Here is a 20,139-nt window from a genome sequence, read left to right as displayed (position 1 = left end):
GCTCCTTCCCACTAGATCAAAGTTTAAGCTTCACTCTTTATACATGGTTCTATCTCTATCCACCATTATAATTTCGAATAATAGAGATATTTGAACTTTTGACTTATTAATTGATTGATCGGATATGATTTAATAAATTGAACTGTTGAGTTGTATTTGGATTAAGTGTGATTTAATTTTAAAATTAGTTTGTCATTTTATCCTCTCAATATTATAGCTTTATTTTAATATGGGATATATTTGTAATAATTAATTTTAAGAAAAGTTTAGGACAATCATTGTAACTTAGAGAATAAATAATTAATATGATAATTTAACACTTTAAAATTTTAACTAAATAATAATGATTCTTTTGTTTTGTTGTAAACCACAAAAGTTGAACATTCATGAATCTCCTAATCAAGAAACCTAAGTAGCCTTTTTTTTTTTAAAACCCTAAACATTTTAACATTTAAAAAAGAAATTAGTGTTTCTTTTATTTTATTTGAAAATCATTTTTTTAATAAAAAATAAATAAATCTTCATTTTCTCAATGTTTTCTGTAAATTAAAAAGGATGATACTACCCCATATACAAACTCTTAAATGCCAATATACATACATATAGTATTATTTTAATTCAATTAGCTTATTCATTTTTTATTTTTTTTTTTGCAATTTTTTTATTAACTTTATTTTTTGAAAAGAAAATGAGTTAAATTAGTAAATATTGTAAAAGTTTGATGAGGTAGGATAAGATTTAAGATTTTAAAAATCTCTTCACATGGGTCTACAATTAATTTATTTTGAGTTTGTGACCACACACACATATATATATATAAAAGCTTCTTCCAATCCTTCATCTCTTTAAACAACTCTATCTTTTTTTTATAAAATAATAAACAAATAGATTATATATATGTGTGTGTGTGAGTTTTTTTCTTTTTCTTTTTTATTTGATTTTAGATTTTGTTATTTTGTATTGTATCCCTTTGTGGCCTTATAGCTTTGCAATATTGCCTCCTTTTATGCTCACATTACCATTGGGTTTTTTTTGTAAAATTATCCCTAAATTGTTATTAATAAATATCGTGATTTTCAAATATAATAAAATAGATAAAATTATTTACGAAAACAACAAATTATACCTAACAAATGTCGATACTATTATCATTTGTTTATGTTAGATGCAAATAAGCATCGATAAGTGTTCACTGGTATCTCTTACTAATAGTCTATGATATTTTTACTATATTTGTATATATGTATTTAAAATATATATTTTTTTAAATAAAGATTTTATATTAAATTTGTGATCAATCAACATAATTTTTTATACGTGAAAATGAATATAATTTAATTAATTACAACTTGCGATCAATTCTCTACACCTATATATTATTTTTTTAGAAAAAATTAAAGAACAATTATAATATTTGAAAGTTGAAAAAACCAATTAGAATTCAAGAAAAATATACACACTTAAAAAACTAAAATAAATTAAATATTATCTTCTTTTTTAGTACAATTAGAAATTGTTTCTTAAACCATGATTTATAGAAAATTATTTAACTACCGAATGAGAAACAAAAATGGCACTTTCGAAATAAATACTAAAATTAGTCCATTCTTTAAATTATTGTGATTTAAAGAAAGTTGTGTGATTAAACTTATAATTAAATGTTATTAATGTATTGACCATGTGAAGTTTCTTTAAAATCAGCCATAAATTTAGTAATTAGTTATTTTTTTTACAAGGTAAGGTTATATAAATCCTAATTTTTTTTAAAAGACATTTTAAAAATTAATAATAATTATTATTCAATCAATTTCGATAAATCTTTTGAAATTTTTAGTAAATATTTTCAAGAATTTTATAAAAGAAATTAAAAATAAATAATAAAAATATAGGCTTTTAAAATAAAAAACCAAATAAAATTAAACTACAAAATAAATGTATAATATTTTGAAAATTAAACTCAAAACTTTGAAGACGCCAATGGTTCCCGGCTTGAACATCTCTAAATTCTTCCTTAGCTTCAAGAAAAACCCTTCAAAGTTCCATTGGTTTCTTTTAAATTTCTGTATTAACCCTTTTGAAAAAATGTTTAAAGGCAACAAATTTGACTCTTTTTTATATCTTTTCTTTTCTTTTTTACATGTTAAAGGATACAGCTTGAATCACTACTTCCGTGTCTGAACCGCTTTTGCGGGTAAGAAAAAGCCTTCATTCCCTCTTCCTATCGCTTCATTCCTTTCCTTTCCTTTCCTTTCCTTTCCACTTTCTCTTACCCTCTTCCCCTCTTCTCAATCCAATTCCATAACCATGTCTTCTCCAAGCAAGCGACGTGAAATGGATTTGATGAAACTGTAAGCTTTTTTTTTTTTCTTTTTCCCAATTTCTCATGCTTTTCGATTGGATTCTTTGTTTTGTTTCATCCTTCTCCTCTTTTAGGTTCTACCCTTTTTCCCCCTTTTACCCTTTTCTTCTTTGACTGAGCTGATTTTGATTCAGGATGATGAGTGATTACAAGGTGGAAACAATCAATGATAGCATGCAAGAGTTTTATGTGGACTTCCATGGACCTAAAGACAGTGAATCATCTATACCCATCTTTGATTTTTCCCCTTTTTTTGTGATTGTTTTTCTTGTGAATTTAGGATTAACTTCTCATATCTTACTTGGGTTTTGTTGTTGATTTTGTTGATTCTGTCTCTTTAGGATTTTCCCCCTTTTTGTTGATTCATTGTATTGAGACATGTTTTGATACTTTGCCTTTGTTTGAATCAACCAAACCTGCAGTTTGGGTCTTGATTTTCTAAGCTTGTTGTGTGGTTGACTAGTTTCAAATTGTAGTTTTGTTCTTCTTAACCTTGAGTTTTGATGGTTGCTGACTTTCCCATTTGAAATTAAGCCAGTTCAAGTACATTTCTAGGATTAATTAAAGGCTTTGTGATCTTATCCCTTTTTCCTTTCTTGCTTGTTTTGGTTGAAACTTCAAGGTCTTTACCAAGGTGGTGTTTGGAGAATTAGGGTTGAGTTGCCAGATGCTTATCCTTACAAGTCACCTTCAATTGGCTTTGTCAACAAAATTTATCATCCAAATGTTGATGAAATGTGAGTTGGCTCGATTTTGACATCGAAGCTTATTACATTGGTTCTTATTATGGATAGGGCCTTATCTTCTTATGGAGTAGATTGTTTAGATTGATATATATGATTATAAATTGCAGGTCGGGCTCAGTTTGTTTGGATGTTATCAACCAGACATGGAGCCCTATGTTTGGTAAGAAACATCTTTGTGGAATTGTAATGTTAAAGTTCTGTTGTACTTATTATGGTGATCAATTGGTTTATTTTTAATGGAACTATAATCACTGTGGTCTAATTCAGGTATTTTTTGTTGTACAGACCTTGTAAATGTTTTCGAAGTGTTTCTTCCACAACTTCTCCTGTATCCGAACCCTTCGGATCCGTTGAACGGAGAAGCTGCTGCAGTAATGATGCGCGACCGCACTGCATATGAGCAAAGAGTAAAAGGTACTTCTATTGAATACTTAGTAGTTTGAGCGTATTGTAAGCTGTTGATTCAGTCAGTAGTATGAAACGACAAACTTTTGTTATTGCAAACTCAATTCTCGGTTGTTGATGTTGAGCTGATTCACTTGATATAGACTTACTACCCCTGAGCTTCCTCTATAAAGAGATTCATACTTGTGTTCTGGATCTGTGACGATGATATCATCGTTATGAATCATTTTTTATCTCACATACATCCAACGGTTATAAACTTAGCAGTCACATCCCACTCCCCACCCAAAACACAACATTCGAGTCCTGTTCATCCCCTGTCTCGTCGGTTTCATCTTTTACATTTAAGCTGTGTTATGTACAGAATACTGTGAGAAATATGCAAAGCCAGAAGACATCGGTGCTGTTCCTGAGGAGAAATCTAGTGATGAGGAGCTGAGTGAAGATGATTATTCCTCAGGTGATGAGGCCATGGCAGGTCAAGCTGATGCTTGACTTTAATGGAAAAACAAACATCAACCCTCCTCTTCTGCTATGTTCTTTGTAAATGATTGAACAAAAAAAAAAAAAAAAAAAACTCAGTAACCATCAAAAATTGAAAGCTATGGAGAAGGTTCCTAGGCTCTACTGTCTTTTATTTTCAGGATGGTTGTGTACATTAATCAAAACTATGATATAATGTTTCATGTAATTGTCATTTATCAATCAATCTATAATCCAACAGATCAGATACATTTCTGAATTCTGTCTCTCCAAGAATCTTAATTCCCCTCCCCCAAGTTTAGCAATTTTACATCACATCTTGTTTTCTTTATCTTTTATTATATATACCCATATACACACACATGCATGTGTATATATACAAAAGAGTATGAGACTGTGGACTCTTGTCCGAGAGTATAATTACAACTATCACTCTCAATTTTAGATCAAAATATATTTTGATCTCTAAACTTATTTTAAATTTCCATTTAATCTAAAATTTAAAAACTTTTAATATTTGTGTTTCTCATAACTATTTAATGATGCTGATGAAGATTCCTGTATTGATGATTTGGGGATTGTTGGATAAGAAAGACTCACATGATTTGCATGTGATCTAACTATAAATTTATTGATTCAAAAGAATAGATGTTCCTTGGAATATGATAAATTGTCATAGTGTCTTTTATATAACCTTCGTGAAGTTATAACGATGTACCTATAGCTCGAGTGACTTTGAAAAATTCTTGTCAAGGTGTGGATACAAACATTTAAAATACATAATTTTGTTCAACGCATGTTTAGGTATCGGCTAGGTTATGAGGTCTTGCACACTAGTTTAATTCATGGGTCAAGTTGTATTGGTTTTAGTTCGTACTTTCCAGAGTTTAGATTCATCTGTATGATACATGTACTTGAGTGAATGAACTTATAAGTTGTAACACAATAGTTACAAGAATCAAAATGGTCGTGTTTTAGACATTCTGAAATTAGACATATTAAAAGTTAATAAATAAAAGAATTAATCTTTTGAAGGGTATTTCCAAATATGGCAAAAGGAATAATGATATTTACAAAATATAGCAAAATTATATATGCCACTAAGAGATTTCTATAGGGTCTATTAATGTCTATCATTGATAAAATCTAAAATTTTGCTATATTTTGTAAATATTTTCAAAAATTTTGTCATTGACAATAATTTTTCAATAAAAATAAAAGAATATAAAAGTTGTGTTTTAACCATTATACATACAACAATGCAATTTCTTTTTTCCATTTTTCCAATGTTGGCCCCAAATTTCAAATTTGTTGACATTTCAAGTTTAAATAAAACATCAAGGTTGAAATTTGTACAACCCATAATCATACTCATCAAAATGATTTGGTGAGTAGGTTTTTTAGTTAGTTTAAATACACAAAATACCAAAAAAAAAAAAAACCTTTGAATTTTCTAGTTATTTTAGCCACGATTTGGTAATTCATTTGTTTTCTACTTTTTATTTTTTAAAATTATTTTCTTAAAAAAAAAAGGTGTGTTTATAATCCATCCACTTTTTTTTAAAAAAAGTGATTAAACTCCAAAGTTTAAAGTAATTTGTTTAACTTAACCTTTGATTTACACCCTCTACCCACTCTAAACATTTGATAATAATAATAATAATAATAATAATAATAATAATAATAATAATAATAATAATAATAATAATAATAAAGCCTTCAAGAAAATGGATGGTCCTATCAAAATTTGTGAAATTCCCATTTAGTCTTAATTCCAAATAATATTTTAGGTTTTTTTTCTTAAATTTTAAAGTATAGTCAAATCTAAAAGAAAAAAAAAATAAATAAGCTTCGATTTTCAAAAACTAAAAACACCAAATCTATAGGCTTAATTAGTTAATTAATTTAGAAAGTTTATTTTTAAATATTGATTTTAGTATCATAGGATACAAAGTAAATAATTAATTGGTTAAGAATGTTAATTTCTATAATCACATCAACAGCCCCTATAGCTCAGTGGTAGAGCGTCAGTCTTGTAAACTGAAGGTCCGTAGTTCGATCCTGCGTGGGGGCATCTCTAAATCTTTTTTTTCTCTTTTTTTCCTAATCAACAATTTACTAATATTTATTTATTTATTTATTGGATAAATTATAGTTTGAGTTTTGTGTTAAATTAGTCCCTAATCTTTAAATTTGAGAAAAGATGGTTAATTTTTTTTTTCTTTTTTGGAAAAAAGATGTTTAATGTTCTTTAAAAATGTTGTAATATCTTGTTATTGAAAAAAATCGTTACATTTGGAATGTGATGTAGAGATGAATATCAAATGGATTTAAGAGAATTTTTGGATCTTTGGTTTGAGAATTGATGTGGTAAACTTATTTGTCAAAATAATTAAATTATTTCAATTGTGTTACATTTTAAATTTAATATATGTAAAAGAAAGTTACGAAGAAAAAAAAAAGAATCCAACCAATAAAACTCCCTTCCCAATTTTGTAATTTTAAAAACTAAATTTGTGGTTTTGAAAGGTGAAGGTCGAAATAATCACAAATTTCAATTGAACCATTCAACTAGTTTATCTTTACAATTAAATAATTTTTGTTAACATGGGTCTCGATATTTGAAAAAAAAAGAAAGAAAAAATTTGAAAAAGATTGGGAACTTTTTAATCTCAAGCTTTTTGGAACGGGAAAAAAAAATCAAAATATGGTGCTACCTTATAAAACTATGTCAACATTTGATAAATCACACATACAACTATGTAATTCATTGTTGAGACCTTATAAATAATAACATATTGAAGAATTATTATTACAACTACAAGAACATAAATAAATACACATTTTGAAAGAAACATATCATAAGATAAGTTGAAAAATAACATCAAGCAAACAAATATCAAATAGAGCTGCTTCTTCAAACTTGATGCTATCAATGGAAAACAAAACACAAGAACAAGGTCTTTTGTAACAGCCAGAATATCATACCGAAAACAGAATGCACGAAACGGAAACGTAAAAGAGGTAAGATTTAAAGGAGTTAGTTCGTCTTGGCCCGGTGGAAAAAAAAAACTACTATAAGTAGGGGGTTAGAATTTTATAAAAGAATTTCCTGGGAAAGTATACAGTGGTTTATTTGACATTCTTGGTATATAATCAATCTAAGGAGTAAAAATTATACCTTACAATAAAATTATTGAACCTATGGAGAAGAATGAACATGGAAATTAGCAATAAGTCTGTTGAGTTTACTGAGAGTTTCACGAGCAGATATCGTGTCTGGATGATCCTCACCAGATATGGAAGTTCTGATAAAGATTGCCTTTCGAATTAGATCGTCCCCAATGTCGAATTGTCCACCTCTTAGCATTAGTCTTGCTCGGGTTTCTAACAGTGTTGCTCTACATAGAGCTAACTCCTGCCAGAGATAAGGATTCAGCTGTGCATTCGTCTGAATTGGCCTCCAGCAAAGCGACTTATCGAACCACTTCTCGACCGGGGTAACGAAGGCTTGATCTGCAGCTTCTAGTGCATTTGTGCATAACCGGAGAAGTTCTAATGCGGTGGTGCACTGAGAGAATGTGAGAAATGTCCTAATGGCAAGCGGTAAAACGACTTCTTTTATTAGGTATAATAGCTCCGACACTTTGAGCTCAACAACTACAGGGTCCCGACCAAACCCAAACAGCAAGAAACATGCTGCCCATATATGTTCTGAGTGATGAATGATGAATGGACGGTTCATGACAGCTTGAACCATCGCTTGGGCAAATCCGTTCACCCCTCTCTTGCGTGCATATAGCTTGACTAGATCATTGAAATGTAGGCATCCCTGTTTGGTGCTGCTTCTGGCTATATTGAACCTTAACAACATGGAAGTTGCTTCGGCTTCCGACTTTTTAATGTAAGATGAAGTTAAACCACAAGCCATGGAACGTAACAACTTTCTCCACAACCTCGTCCGCTGTCGCTTTTCTGGTATCTTGTGTGCTGCAAGGGTTAACTGTGAAATGGGAATAGCAGCTGGACCAAACCACCCACTTGCTAGAGCCATTCTAGTTGCTAAGCTCCGTGGCCCGTCAGCATGGTCAAAAATGGAGAAACATACTTCAAAAAGCTGCATAAGGAAGGTATTGCGTCGAAATACATGAGCTTCCCTACCACTCCATGATTGATCTTTGAAGGGCATTCTATTGGTTGTATCCAATAATCTAGTGGGTGTGATGGGAAGCTCAGATAAGATTGCGCCAATTATTGCAAGGCCCAATGTTAGCCTTCCAACTTTCTCTTCAATGACTCTCAAAACGTCGATCTCCGCCATTGAGTAGTCTCGAAGGCTTCCTTGCATTAAACACATTGCTTCAGCCCCTGATAAGTAAGATAGTTTCAGAGGCTCCAAATTCATTACACGAGGAAGTCGAGTGGATATTATGATATGTGTCTCTCCACCAAAACGAGGAAGAAGATCCATCACAAGTTTGTGATCCCACCAATCCTTTTCGCACTCTAAATTATCAATTATCAACAAAAAAGGAACGTTTCTCATCAGCTCTGTGCGAATTCTTGAAATGGCTGCCTCTTCCTGCTCCTCAAAGTTTTTTATCTTGCTTTTACCTGAGAAATTTCCAAATCCTACATCAACTTCTAGGAAGGAACCTAAGTTAAGGTAATTCTGCCTGATATATCGGCTTTCGCCTCCAATCCATAATACCATCTTGTACTTTTGGTGATTTCTATATGCAAATTCTAAGAGAAGCTCGGTCTTACCAATTCCGGAGTCCCCTGAAATGCAAGCAATGCCTTTTCCATACAAAATTTTGGCTGTTCTTTTTCTCTTGGCATACCTTTCACCACTTTTTGTTTTCAGTCGCCGATGCCGTTGAGGAAATTCAATACTCTGCATTTCGATCTCCTTTTCTGACTCCTTCCACACAATAGGTTCTTTACCCTTCTTGTTGCGCATTTCTAATGGTAGCTCCCTCTGTTTCTCTTCTAATGAACTACTTTTACTCCAGCCTAGGGTCAAATTTTTTCGTCTTGGCCGAGCTTTCAGTTCAAAGTAATCTCTTTCAGAATCACCAGCTATATTGCCAAAAAGTATGAACTCTAGCTCTGACAATTCTTTCTTCCTGCCTATGAAATTCTCATTTCGAGGGAAAGGAAACTCTTCTTTCTCTACCTTCTCCCTCCACTTAGTCAAGTGCTCGACAACACTTCGCCTTCCCAACCTCATTGCAAGTAGCATGACGGCTTTCAGTATGCAATCCCTCCAGTTACCATTCTGAGCTTCAAATTTCCACTCGTCAACCCGAGAAAGCCCCTCAATAGCTTCTTTCCATTCCTTCTCCAATCCCCCATACAGAACCCACAAATCACCCCCATGTTTTTCCCACAAATCTCCCCTCTTCTCCACTATGTCTCTGGCAAGACAATCTCCTGGGCTCAAATCAAAAAATATTGGGACCAAGTTCTTCTTGCCGGAGAAAAATCGAAGTTCCTCAATGGTGTAAGGATTTTGGAATGATTTCTTTGTCAGAATCACGACTCCAAATGAGGACGCATCCATTGCCCTCTCAATAACTCTATGCTTGCGAGAATTTCTACATTTTGCTCTATCAGACACAAAGCAACTCATCCCATGAACCTCCATCTCCGCACGAAGCCAGTTAGCAAATCGCAGCAAGGAAGGCTTCGAACCGTGCAAACCTATGAAAACATCATAACTTCTTAGTCTAGTCGAGGAAATCGAAATTGGAGCTGTCATGTAAGAAGTTAAGTTACTTCTGCTATGCTTTTTATACTTTTCTCTAGGTCCCAAATATTCATTCCCATGAGCAATGCTGCAACTATAAGGAGTACTTCCAGATATTCCAGTTGAAGATGAAGCTTGATCGAACTTCTGACAATCACCTGGAATACAAGTATCTGAATTTCGTATCAAATCCGATACCGCAAATTTTGCTTTCAACAAAGATTCAGAATCTGGAACCACCACACTAGAACTTATAGAATCAACTCTGAAGTCCATGCTTTCACATCCCACTTCTGCCTTTGATGCTTCTGACCTTCGACATGTCGATGACCTCGGAGAGAAGAATGGCGATTGAAGTGCTGAAAAGAAGGTAGAAGACGATGACGACAAATTTCTAGAAGTTGTAGCAGGCAAGGACCCAAACCGGGAGCTTTCTTCTCCAACGTCCATATCCACAAATGCTCATTCTTAAATTCAATACAGAAAGTCTAAAGCTTGCATTCTGAATGTGGCAACCCCTTGAATAAAGGAACACAACAAAGAAAGAATTCAAGTCAATGAGTGAAAGTAAAACAATTAGCAGAACAAATTTCTCGCATTCTTGAAGTACATAACACTGCCATGGTGGACATGCAGCAATTTGCAGAACCATCTTTAATGGCATCAAACAAAGGGGCAGGCAAATTTAATGGCATTCATTCAAGATCTAAATGACATATTACATAATTTTTCCAGCAAAAATCCCCATATCTCAACCAGACAACTTAAACAACAATGATTTATAAAAACTCAGATCTGATTACTCACTTGACTTCAAATCTAAAAATTATCAAATGGGCATTCGATCTTATACCTACAGATTCATGAACTCAGTCCCTATAGCCACAAAACAAAAACTTAGCAAAGTTCAAAATTTCATCAGTCCAACACAGATATCGTAAACTACAAAATCAACAGAAAGAAGTGATTTCAAAGGCCAAGAAACATAAGTAGTTTAACATAAGAAAGGAGGAGCAAGCATTGGAACAGTAAATATCAAACAGTAATGAAAGAAAGGAGGAGCAAGCTAATTGAATGATAAAAAGGAGATGAGAGAAGAGAAAGTAAAAATGAGAGAAAGAAGGAGAGAGACACCTTACAGAATGTTACAATTAAGAAGTTCAGAAATGAATGAACTCTTACTCTTTTCATATAGATTTGAGAAAGACCCATTTGCAGAATAGGATAGTAAAAGTCAAAAAACTAAAGCAAAATTAGCAGAGAAGATAAAAAGAAAGCAAATATTGGCTAACCTTTTTTCAAAAAAAAAAAAAAATCCAAGTGGCTGCCTGACCCCTGTTCTGATATTAGACAAACACTCTCTCCAAAATGCTAACAGAATAACCCCACTAAGCCCCTCTTTTCTATCTCTGAAGAAGAAAGTCACACTGTATCTGAGAGAGATGGAGAATTTTTGAGTCTGAAAGCAAAGGTACACACACCATTTGAAGAGAAAAGAAGAAGAAAGGGGAAAAAAAAAAAGAAATTGAAATGAATTGAAAAAACAAAAACAAGGGTCCCAGGCCACGGATCTGACGAAGGTATGCTTTGTAGGCTCCACAAACCTCTTCAAAGAAAAACCCTTTTAATCTGCAGTGAAAGTCTCAAAAAAGAAAAACCCCAGTGATTTTTTTTCCTTCTGGATTCATTCACGTCTTCAAAACCCCTCTTGGAAATGGCCACTTTGTGGGTTTGTTTGTTTGTTTCTTCCTCTTTCTGGGTTTTAACCTTTATCCCCTAAAAAGAAAAAAGATGAAAACTTTCTTTACAAACCAAACCCCTTTTTTTTTCAAACCCCTTTTTCTTTCTTTTTTCTCTCACTCTCAAACTCTCTCAGCTTCTTCTCCTCCATGATTCATGGTAACATCAATCAAACCCTAATTTTTTGGGAGGGGTTTAGTTTGATTGTAATTTAGATTCAAAATCTTTTCCTTTTCTCGTTGGTGTTAGGAAAGAAAATTCAAAATACAATAGGATTCTCAAACTAACCCCATTAAAGATATTCCCAACTTTTGTGCAATAATTTTGAGCTACTTTATAAATACATAGTCCATTATTACCTTGTTGGTTACCTTCTTCTTCTTCTTAGCTTTTAATGTCACATTTATAGTCATAAACCAACGTGCATCCATGTAATTCCATGCCATTAGCCGGACATTAGTTGTCTTTCATCAAACTCAAGACTTTATCTCTTAATAAAGAATTATATCAAAAATTCATTTTTTAAAAAATTCAAATTCTACTAGATTTTCTAATGTTCTTATGGTTAGATTGGAGAGGTTGGTTTCATAAACCAAAATTAATTTATTTAAAGTATCTATCTTGGATTTCATTCCTCCTCTAAGGATTACATCTTCTTTTTGTCTAAAATAGAGTTCAAATTCGAGAAATTGTTGTGTATAACAAAAAAAACAATAAATCTTAAATAGATGATAAAGAATTTGAAAGATTTTAAATAGTTTCAGTTTTATGTGAAAATTGTTAAATAAATTTTTTTTATATATTCTTTAAGTGTTTAAGTTACTTATGTCCACCTTAACTAATATCTAGAATAACTCGTTATTTTGATGTCAATAAAACATAAAATAATCGTCTAATTATGAAAAAAAAAGTGGTTAAAGTAAACTTAGCTTGACAACACTTGACATAACCATTCATCCTAACTAACTAGTTCTACTTCTACGTGAGAGATGAAATAACTCACACCAAAGTAAATCCTCGTCTCCAGAATTGTTCGTACTAAAAAAGTTGTAACAAAAATATATGTTTTTAAAACATGTGTAATAACCGAACCATCTTTTGCACACCCCAATTTTTTATGGATTTATTGGCCATTTTATTCATGGGTTTTTTTTTCTAAGGTAAATTTGAAGATTGGAATTAAATTTTTTCTTTTGGAAAAAGGGGTTTTGTTTCAAATGGTAGAAGAACTCAAAATACACACACCTCTACCTATGTATATAACAAAATTCCTTTGGGGTCCCTCTCTAAAAGATTCTATACATATATTTGCTTATTATTATCCTTATGAAACTTGTCTCCTTTATTTGGACTTTGGCTTCTACTTTCTTTGCTATTGACACATTTGGTAGATATTGCAAATATGTTTCTATGACATTTTTTTGTAGTTATATCTACCTTGTCAACTAGTTTAGCAAAATAATTTGGTTAAAACTATACTCCATATTACCCAAAAAGAATATGACATGATGAATGTTATTTCAATGAATAAATGTCGTCGATTCTTAACCGTTTTTGTATATTTAGTAAAATCAGTTGTAAATGAATTAATTGTAATTTTTATTTTTTAATAATAATATACTTCATTAAAGTCATACCTTTTAGCTAAAATTTACCAAACACTAATATAATTCCCAACAAAGTTTGTTTTCTTAAAAAGCATAGTTCTTTATCAACTACTCTAAAAGTCAATAGATTCTAAAACTAACCTATCACTATGTTTACATACTACAAAAATTTACTAATAAAAGTGTATGAAGACATCAATAAACACCCTTATGAATTGACTTAAAAAACGATTTCCAAAAAAGCTGTTCAAACCAGTAGTTGTCAAACACCATTCGAAGTGCTTTCTCTTTTAGTTAAACACTTAAGATTGTATTCGAGATGCATGTTATGGTACGACGAACAAAATTTTAAAATGTATAGTAAATTTTGGAGCATATAATGAGAAAGAAAGAAAAAAAAATCATAAGTTAAAAAAGAGTATTGGAATAAACATGTGATGGGGTTTTGGTAGTTTTCTAATAAATCATTGATGTGAATGTGCTACCAACACCATCACTATCCAAGAAAGAGAGGGTGTGTTTGGTTGACTTGGAATCCAAATAAAAAAGAAAAAAAGAAAAGAAATTTTGGTTCTCACAACTCAACATCAGTCCAAAACCATCTTTTGGTTTCCTCTTGTGGGCACATGCTCCCATATGAACCTACCCAATCAAGTCTTTCATTATCTATCCCTTCTATTTTCCTTTTTTTTTCTCATAACTAAATTATTAAATTTTCATCACCACACTCATAGTTTTTAAATGTCCATATGTTTCGATGTTGGTATAAGTAATGAATCTACGTATCTATTGAATCACATCTAAGCATAGTTCAACTAATATAAACTTATATTGTATCAATATTAAGGTTTAAGGTTCAGTTTCCTACTCCCTACATACATAAGAAAAACATAAGTGATTAACATTATCACTTATCAAATATGTTTAATAGTTGTCAATCTAAGTATCGATTAATTGGTTTAGGCATATTGTCGTCGATCAAGAAATTAGATGTTCCTGTTGAGTTAAAAAGGAAATTTCACATCTCTTAACTTAAATAAAAATGGGGAAGATCGTATTTGTTAGTTTATGATTTCAATCTCATTTTAGTCTATAAAGTATTATAAGAATTTTGTATTTTTATACATTTTTAGATAAGTATCTAACAAAATTGACAGTTTGTATATATTTATTTATTGATACTCATCACAAAAGTGAATATTCCATATTTTACGTCGACGTCGACGGTTTTCTTTTAATTTAATAATATATAATAGTAAAAGAAAAATCAAGACTTCTAATTTTTGATTGAAAGCATATTTATTAACTAGTTGAATTATATATGCTCGTGTTCCTCTTTCAATATATTAAAACCGAACCATTAATTATATCCACCAAATCAATTTCCCAAATGGAGAAAGAGTGTGTAGAGAATCAAGAAAACAAAAATCTTGCCAATCAAAGAGGAAGGGGAGGGTCTCCCTTTGGGGAATCAGACCCCAAACCAACCACACACACAAACACACTTTCCTAAAATCTATCATAAGAATAAAAAATCAAATTCTTTGTGGGAAACATTTCTACCCCACCATTTCACCCCACTCTATTCCTGTCTTTAAATGGAGACATAATATAATATCAATCCTTTTTCTTAAATAATTACGTAGATAATCGAATAATTGACTTTTAACACAATAATAGAAATATCAATTAAAGTAGATCAACTTTACTGAAAGCTATGAATTCGATCTTACGATATATGATGGGAGAAATGAATACCAATAAAGAATGTATTTTAACTATTTTTCGTATTATCATGTACCAAAAAAATTTAAACTTTGTTGGCGTAAACATAATTAGACTGATAATGAAAAGAAATTGTAGTTTAATTTGAATTATGAATGGTGGATAAAGTTAAAGAAAGTTGATGCTGCATTGCTTTGTTATAAATCTAAAATAGAAATGTAAAAACGAAGAATTTCAATCAAAACAAGAGTTACCTTTCACAAACCGTTTTGATGCTTTTGGATCAGTGTGTAGGAGTAGATCATTAGAAATTAAATTGCAAACCTAAAAGAAGTGTAATAAATAAGGAGTTGAATAATCTCAATTATCATAAATGTATTTATGACATGTTTTTTTTTTTTTTTTTAACTTTTTTTGTATAATCATCATTTTACAATATCATATGAACAAGAACGTAATGAGTCTATGATCATATAAAATACGGTATTTGTCCTATTTTGATACAATTTTATATTATAAAAAATGTCGATGTCAGAAATTTCACTGACTCACAAATTCGTATAACGAGTAATCACTCAACTCATTTATTCAATTTAACATACGTAAAAAATATAAAACATAATCTAGGTGGTCGGTCAATTCGAAGATAGAATGGAAACAAAGTGAGATGAGATAGGAGAGAGAGTAGAAGAAATAAGTACAAAAGCACAACAACCACTAATGCCTATGATTTTGAGACAACTTAGGAGTCCAAGTGTTTGAGGCATAAACAAAAGAAACCAATCTATCTTTTCAATGTATTTTGGTGGGATGCTCAAAAGACATATAACCTTAAATTTTTATTATTATTCTTTTATTTATTTATTTATTTATTTGATTGGGAGAATAATTTTTTGAATCTGTTTTTGATTGATTTCTATCCTCTGCTTTTGTACCACTTCATGGGTCCCTTCTCTTCCTAACTCATTCAATTCACCCATATCCACCACCCCTTTCTAGTCCAATCAATTCAATTTCAAAATATTGATCTTTCTTTAAAAACATTTTTCAAAACAAAAATATATAATACCCAATAAATACAAAGATACATACAACATCGTTTACGTAACAATTTACGAGTAAATGATTAATTTAGTGAATGATGTTATAACGATGTCAACAGTATCTCTTTATAATCTATATAGTTTCAAATGATATTAACTGATCTAAAGTATATGTTATCGATCATGAGGTCAACAATTTGAATCTCTCATCTTGTATTGTTAATCTAGAGAAAATTTGAATACAAATAATGCTGCGTATATTTTTCAATTTTGATAATTGGTATTAACATTAATTGTCTTTTCTTATGATAAAAAAAAAAAAAACTTTATGATTATGTTTTTTTTTTTAACAATTCCAAAGTTCAAATATTTAAATTAGACGTATAATTTTAACTTAATACATATTTACAATAATATTTAAATCTTATAAAAAATCAGAATACTATAGATATCTTTTGTCCACTATATAAAAAAAAGACAGGACGATATCTATATATCCATATATAGGAGAGTATGTTATTGTCAATTTTAGATATATTTTCTTTTGATTTTGATTTCATCCAAAATAATTTATATTAAAAAACAATTGTCTTTATTTATAGTTCGTTGATCTCTTCATTCAATGTGCAACTTTCTTAGACTCCTAACATCTTAGAGTGAAAAGCAATGTTAGTTCAACGTCCTATTCAATCGTCAATCAAAGAAAAAATTTAAAGTTCAAATAACCCATATCGATGTTTTTCAATAATATGCGACAAAAATTGTAGAGATTATGAGACTCAAATGTTCATTTAATCAATAATGTTTAAGATATAATACAACGACATTAAAATGTTATAAAAACTAAAATATTACCAACATCTCGTAACATTTTTTTTTATATATATTTCACCGAAAATAATCTCATATAGAGATTTTTTTTTTTTTTTTAAAAAAGAAGATAATAGTTTATTGTTTTCACTCACATTTGGTGGATCTCTCCGTCCCTAACTAATCTTTAAGACTTTATTTAACTTAAATAATTTAAAGGGAAAACCAACACTAAATCTTTGTCCTATTCCATCATAAAATTAAAACACAATACTCTAATAGCTTGTATTATATATTATATATTGACGTATTGCTACGTAATAAATAGAACGTAAATATGAGATTCAAAACCTTATTCTATCGAAAATGTTTTAGATGCCTTAGTCGATAATTTAAGTATGAGTTGTTAGAAACAACTCATCAAAGTATAACAAAACCAATTTTGTGTAGTATCCATCTGGAAAGTAAAGAAAAGAAAGAATAAATCAAAAGAACAATGAAGAAAATAAATGAATCAAGTCCCAAACAACATTGGCACAGTCTTCAGTACTCATAATTAGGCCCATAATCAGGAAGCTGCCCTAATCTCTATCATCTAATCTTAGCTTTATAATTAAATTCTTCACTATCTTTTCTTCCTAAATTATATATATATATATATAAAAAAGTCACCAATTGAAAATGAGGCACATGCTACATTAACCCAATAATTATAATATAATATAAACTTCCTTCCCCCCAACTCTTAGTATTTTGAATTTTGAATCCCTTGACATTTGTTTAATTGATTTTTACCCCCTCCCCTTTTATTTAAAGAGATTAATATTAATAAAAGTAATGAGTTGTTCCTTAATCAACTTACAAAAAACACTGTCATACTTAATTAATCACCTATTCAAGGCTTAGCAGACAAAAGGGAACCCCATCTAAAGTAATGACCCTTTAGGTCAATTCATATTATTCATTTTGAAATTTGTGAAAAGTATTGTTTTTCTTTTGCCTTCTCATGTTATTAAATATATTTGGAGCAGAGATCTATGTATTTTGAAATTTAATTTTGATTTTGCTCTTATTTGGATTTCTTTTTATCTTATATAGTTTTTGTATACTTTCGACTTTGATTCATTTTCGTCCTTGCATATTTTCAAATTGTTTATTTTGGTCTTCATACTTGTTGATGTGTTTAATCTTGTCGAGTTCGTCCTAGCGTGATTAGTTATTTGTATTGAATAGGCTTGCACAAGATGTCATAGTCCAGTGTTGTGGCACACATACTTGTTCATCTATGAGTTTTACGTTGTCGATTGGTTAAATATGTAACCCTATGGTTGAAATTTGTTTGGAGTTTTATGCTCAATGACGACATTGCCAAGGGTGGATTTGTCGAGGTAGTTAGGTGAGAGGACAACTAGCTCGACTTGGTGATTATCTTTTCTATGTAAGGGGATCCAAATTTTGTATGAGGACCACGTTTTCCTGTTTATGTACGTGTGGACTTCAAGAGTCACCTCAAGCCTAGTCCTCATTTTAGCTTAGGGTCTTAACCACGATTTGACTAAGAACAATACTTTCAATGTTAGTTCGTGTACGTGAACATTTTTCTAAACGATTATTTTTCAAAAGTGCATAACCAAAAATAACATTTTAAAAATATACAGATAAAATAGACAATAGTTTAAAATTTAATAACGAACCTAAAGATTTTAAAATTACAAATACTAAAATATTAGTACTCAAAATTATATTTGAAGGAAAATAGAGTTGGAAATAAGATTTTGAGACTAAGAAATCTTTCCATTGAGAACATCGAAAACATGCAAATGGCGTTTCTCACTTTTTTTCCTTTGAACATAAAGTTGTAAATATTTTTGTCAAACTAACATGGGATCTAGATTCTAGAGGATCCAAAGGCTACACTTTATAGGTTTTAAATGGGTTAAAAAAAAAATGTAATGACAACTAAAAACACTTCTCCCTCTATTATTATTATTAGTGCCCTTCACACTTTAAAGTTGAGGTGAGACAATTTGAGAAGGCTTAGCCCATGAGTTTGGCCAAAGGATATATTTAGTTTTTATATTAAAATTGAGCTCACCGACTAAAACTAATCGAAGGCAGTTGATCAGAGATGAGGAGACGGTTTAGAAAAAAAATCTACAACAACATTTTTAATAAATTTTAAAACTCAAGCCAACCTAAATCGTTTAATTTGATCGACAGAGCAATGGTCAGTCTGTACTTATTCATGATCGATTTAAAGGTGTGAATTAATTTTGTTAAAGTGAAGCTCAAGCTAGCAGTGAGTTATTGCAAAATTGAAGATGAATGAATTAAGGTGTTACATAGTAAAATTTATATACTAAAATGTTACAAATTTATAAATGAAGTAACAAAGTTTTACAAAATAAAGTTTATAAACTAAATTGTTGTCGCTCTCATTAAAATTTAGATAGTACAAATTGATGTTGGTTTGAATAATACTTCCGTTCGTGTACTTTAGTTTTGGTTTATTTTGACTTTATAGGTACTATTTTCAACTCCAATTCATTTTTTTTTTACGTTTTAAAATATGACCATTTTAGTCCATATTTTTATTTTTGTTTCATTGTTAAAAAACACAAGAGAGTGAAATAAATTAAAGTTGAAGACTTAAATAAATATTTCAAATGGGTTTTTCCAAGAGTAGAAAAATTAACAATCTATTTACATTTCATCGAACAAAAACACTAAAAACAAAAACTATTATACTTTTTTTTCTACGAAATATAAATATTCTATTTTTGACAATTATTATATTTCGTTCGAACCTACAGAGTCAAACATCAACTAAAACTTAAAATATAGACCTAAAAAATGAACCTCCCAAGATATAGGGACAAAGTAGGAAATAAATCATATACATATACATATACATATATTATTCCCACATAGGCAAAAAAGTTCAAAAATTGGCGAAGAATTAAATTATTCCCATTTTCTAGCCGTTGGCGGTGCACGTGACCTCTGCTTTGCATTAAAGAAGAATAAGACTTTGTGTGGGATTCGGATTGGGCCTGGGCTTTAAGCCCAAACTAATCTACAATCTGTTTGTCTTATTTATTCATTTTTTTACATAATCCCATCTCTCATTTGAAGCTGAATAATATTTAATTAGATCATACTAACCTGACCTTACCTGTTAATCCATCTTAATTCTTGATTATTTCATAGCATATGAAATTTGTAGTTCATTTCACTGTATAAAGTTTTTTAAAAAATATCTAAAAACTATTATAATTAACATAGACAATCATATCTTTATTGGTTTTTTGTATCTATAATCTAAATCACACTCATATATGATGTATAATATTTTGTTATCTAAATATTGCTTTTCCAAACATATCTTTATTGTTACATGGTGATTTTTCATTATCTATGGTCTAGTCAACTTGAATAGTTGTAGTCGAAGATGACATGACTATAGACT

At 30.4% G+C, this 20,139-nt stretch overlaps 2 protein-coding genes and 1 non-coding gene across 4 annotated transcripts; 2 read left to right on the top strand and 1 right to left on the bottom strand.

Annotated features, from left to right (window-relative positions):
- Positions 1-2,003: 2,003 nt before the first annotated feature.
- Positions 2,004-4,252, top strand: LOC103482765 (ubiquitin-conjugating enzyme E2 4-like). The gene is made up of 6 exons (XM_008439085.3): positions 2,004-2,348; positions 2,494-2,573; positions 2,982-3,096; positions 3,213-3,265; positions 3,391-3,519; positions 3,875-4,252. The coding sequence occupies exons 1-6, from the start codon at positions 2,305-2,307 to the stop codon at positions 4,003-4,005; spliced, it is 552 nt and encodes a 183-aa protein (XP_008437307.1). The 5' UTR covers positions 2,004-2,304; the 3' UTR covers positions 4,006-4,252.
- A 1,743-nt stretch (positions 4,253-5,995) lies between these two features.
- On the top strand, positions 5,996-6,067 carry TRNAT-UGU (transfer RNA threonine (anticodon UGU)). Its single transcript has one exon. It is a non-coding gene; the product is annotated as a tRNA-Thr (tRNA).
- A 990-nt stretch (positions 6,068-7,057) lies between these two features.
- On the bottom strand, positions 7,058-11,774 carry LOC103482763 (uncharacterized). 2 transcript variants are annotated; one of them, XM_008439081.3, is made up of 2 exons: positions 11,038-11,774; positions 7,058-10,263 (listed from the first exon to the last, which is right to left on the bottom strand). In XM_008439081.3, the coding sequence occupies exon 2, from the start codon at positions 10,193-10,195 to the stop codon at positions 7,196-7,198; it is 3,000 nt and encodes a 999-aa protein (XP_008437303.1). In that variant the 5' UTR covers positions 10,196-10,263; positions 11,038-11,774; the 3' UTR covers positions 7,058-7,195. The 2 variants fall into 2 exon arrangements, with proteins under 2 accessions (XP_008437303.1, XP_050945841.1); XM_051089884.1 differs by lacking the exon at positions 11,038-11,774 and having other exon boundaries at positions 7,058-9,699; positions 9,795-9,961.
- Positions 11,775-20,139: the final 8,365 nt, after the last annotated feature.

The sequence above is a fragment of the Cucumis melo genome, chromosome 9, assembly GCF_025177605.1.
Source record: "Cucumis melo cultivar AY chromosome 9, USDA_Cmelo_AY_1.0, whole genome shotgun sequence".
Classification (NCBI taxonomy): domain Eukaryota; kingdom Viridiplantae; phylum Streptophyta; class Magnoliopsida; order Cucurbitales; family Cucurbitaceae; genus Cucumis; species Cucumis melo.
Note: the sequence above shows the minus strand (reverse complement) of the source record. Positions and strands in the feature narration are given on the sequence as shown.